Raw genomic sequence first — 2711 nt, 5'->3', positions numbered from 1 at the left:
GACCCTGGGCAAGTCACTTAACCCCAATTGCCTCACCAAAAAAAAAAAAAGTTTCTCTTTTGACCAGTGAATCTTGAGGACTTTGAACAAATTCTAGAAAAGAAACTTTGGTTCCCAGAAAGAGGACCCAGGGAGAGAGAAGGGCAGCTGGGGAAAGTGCCCCATGACCCAGTCAGCACCCTGAGTGGAACTCCAAAGCCATGGGGACAGCACCTGAGAAGCAGCCGAGGACTGCAGGACATGGGCATTAATGTCACTCTTTTTTCCTCTCTCCTAAGAGGTATTTAAATACTTCAGCTGGAAGTGGGGTGAGAAGCTGGACCATTTCAGTTATCCCTCCTCTCCGGGCTTCAGGCTCAAGGCTAGAGTCCAGACAGCTGAGATAAGACCCCCAAGGAAACATGTGATTGCGAGCAGGAGGCCCGAGCCAGACCAGCTACAGGGATAATAAATGGGTCGGCTCAGAAAGCCTCTGAGTAGGAAGGATGTGGGACATCCTAGCAATGGGTGATGATGACTTAGCAGATACTAATGATATGGGTCTGGGGTAACTCTCCTTGAAAAACTAAACTAAAGGGGGGCAGCTAGGTGCTACAGTGGATAAAGCACTGGCCCTGGATTGAGGAGGACCTGAGTTCAAATCCAGCCTTAGTCACTTAACACTTATGAGTGGGATGGGAAGTACACCCACTGACCCATGTAATAGAGACTCGAGGAGAAAGGAGGCCAAAACACTGATTGAAAGAAAGGTGTACCACACTCACTGGGACAACCAGGAGGTGTGACACACTGAGATTAGGAAACCAAGCAGTTTTTTGGTTTGGGGTTTTTTTTTATTCCATAAATTAACCCATTTATTGTTGGACTATGGGTTACAGATATTTGATGGGGAGATTTTACTGGTCTTTCAATTCCTTCAGTCTTCTGATGGCGGATTTGACTGTAACTGCAGAGGTGGTATTGTAAGTCCATGCACCACCAGCAACTGTTTTCATACAAGATCCACAATGCCAGATACCCACAGCCTGTCTCTTCATTTTGGTCTTGCCACAGAAGGAGCAGGTATACTTGGCATGCTGGCTAATTTCAATTTTCTTCACCATTTTTCTGAGGGATGCACCATAATGTGTTCCATATTTACCAACAATTCCAACCTTCTTGGTGCATTTAGCCATGTTGCCAATCGCAGGCCCGGAACTTGAAGAGTAAACCAAGCAGTTTTTATACTCTTTACAGACATCTAATTTGAACAAAATGTGGTAATTGGGTTAATACTATATGGTCAGCAATAAATCTTTCTCCTGGGATGTTCAGCGATAAGACTCTCTCTCCTGGGTCAGAGTGCCCCATCCTCAGGGGTTCAGCCATAGGTTATTTTGCAAAATTTCCTGTTTCAGCAGCAATCTATCATATCTACATAATATCTCGGTGCAGACCCTATGAAGCAAGTTTTAAGTTGATACGCCCATATTTAGAAAGGGGGATAGTAGCTTCCCATTATTGTCTCTCTCTAGAGAAAAAACAGAGAGAGAGAGAAATAGGGGGCTCTAAGGGGCTTTAAGACTTTGAGATCGGATCACTAGGCCGAAGGGGGGGGCACTTTCCATCTCAGTGGAGGGTCATATCCCTATGTCCCTCTCACTTACTAGCTGTGTGACCCTGGGCAAGTCACTTAACCCTCATTGCCCCACCAAAAAACAAAACAAACAACAACAACAAAAAACTAAACTAAAGGACAGACACACCTAACAAGTAAGGGAGATAAACCCACTAGGCCTGGCTGCAGCCTGAGCCTCATCAAGGGACAGAGATAATTCCAGAAGTCAGGACCACCACCCCTCATTCAAGCTTTCCCCCACCCCCAAAGGGAACTTTCCATAGTCAGGTGGTCACCCCATCTGCCCCCCACAACCACCCCTGGCAGTGGAAGTGACCCTGGGTTCCCATCTAGTTCTGTGAGCAACTTTGTTTTATTTATTTATTTTTTATTTATTTTTTGGCCATAGCAGTTTGTAAATTGCTAAGCATGCAGGATGGGAAGGGGATGACTTGGCACATTTATGAAAAGGTATGGTAGGAGAACTGTCCTCCAAATTAGTAAGAGGTTATTGTTACACAGTCATTTTTCGGTTCTGCCTGACTCTTCCTGACCACATTTTGGGGTTTCTTGGCAAAGATGCTGGAGCGGTTTGCCATTTCCTGCTCTAGCTCCTTTTACAGATGAGGAAACTGAGGCACACAGAAGATAGTGACTTGCCCAGGGTCACACAGCTATTAAGTGACCAAGGACAGATTTGAACTCAGGTCTTCCTGACTCCAGGCCTGGTGTTCTGTGCACTATGGCACCACCAATGTGGAGGTCGTGGGTCCAAATTAGGAAGACCTGGGTTCAAGTCCTGATTTTTACTCAAATTATCTGAGTCATCTTGGACATGTCATCACCTCTCAGTGTCCCAGGCAGCTCTCTGGGACCATAACCTATGGAGGATTGCCCACCTGCATTTGATTTCCTTCCTTGGTATATCCAACACTGATGAAATCTTGGATCCAGACAAGGAAGGAAGGAAGGAAGGGAGGGAGGGAGGGAGGAAGTGTTTGGGGCAAACTGCCTCAGTTGACCCAAATAACTCGAGGAGACCACCAAGTCAAGCAGAGACAGATTTATTACATTCTTGCAAGAATGGGCAAACTCAATAACTGAGTCACAATAG

At 45.8% G+C, this 2711-nt stretch overlaps 1 protein-coding gene across 1 annotated transcript; it reads right to left on the bottom strand.

The window, feature by feature from the left end:
- Positions 1 to 894: 894 nt before the first annotated feature.
- On the bottom strand, positions 895 to 1183 carry LOC122740367 (60S ribosomal protein L37a-like). Its single transcript, XM_043982473.1, has one exon. It carries the CDS (start codon positions 1173 to 1175, stop codon positions 897 to 899), a length of 279 nt encoding a protein of 92 aa, XP_043838408.1. The 5' UTR covers positions 1176 to 1183; the 3' UTR covers positions 895 to 896.
- Positions 1184 to 2711: the final 1528 nt, after the last annotated feature.

This window comes from Dromiciops gliroides, chromosome 2, assembly GCF_019393635.1.
Source record: "Dromiciops gliroides isolate mDroGli1 chromosome 2, mDroGli1.pri, whole genome shotgun sequence".
In the NCBI taxonomy this organism is placed as follows: domain Eukaryota; kingdom Metazoa; phylum Chordata; class Mammalia; order Microbiotheria; family Microbiotheriidae; genus Dromiciops; species Dromiciops gliroides.
Note: the sequence above shows the minus strand (reverse complement) of the source record. Positions and strands in the feature narration are given on the sequence as shown.

Excerpts from the sequence above, each read along its gene's own strand:
- LOC122740367 (XM_043982473.1), bottom strand. The coding sequence starts at position 1,175 with ATGGCTAAATGCACCAAGAAGGTTGGAATTGTTGGTAAATATGGAACA.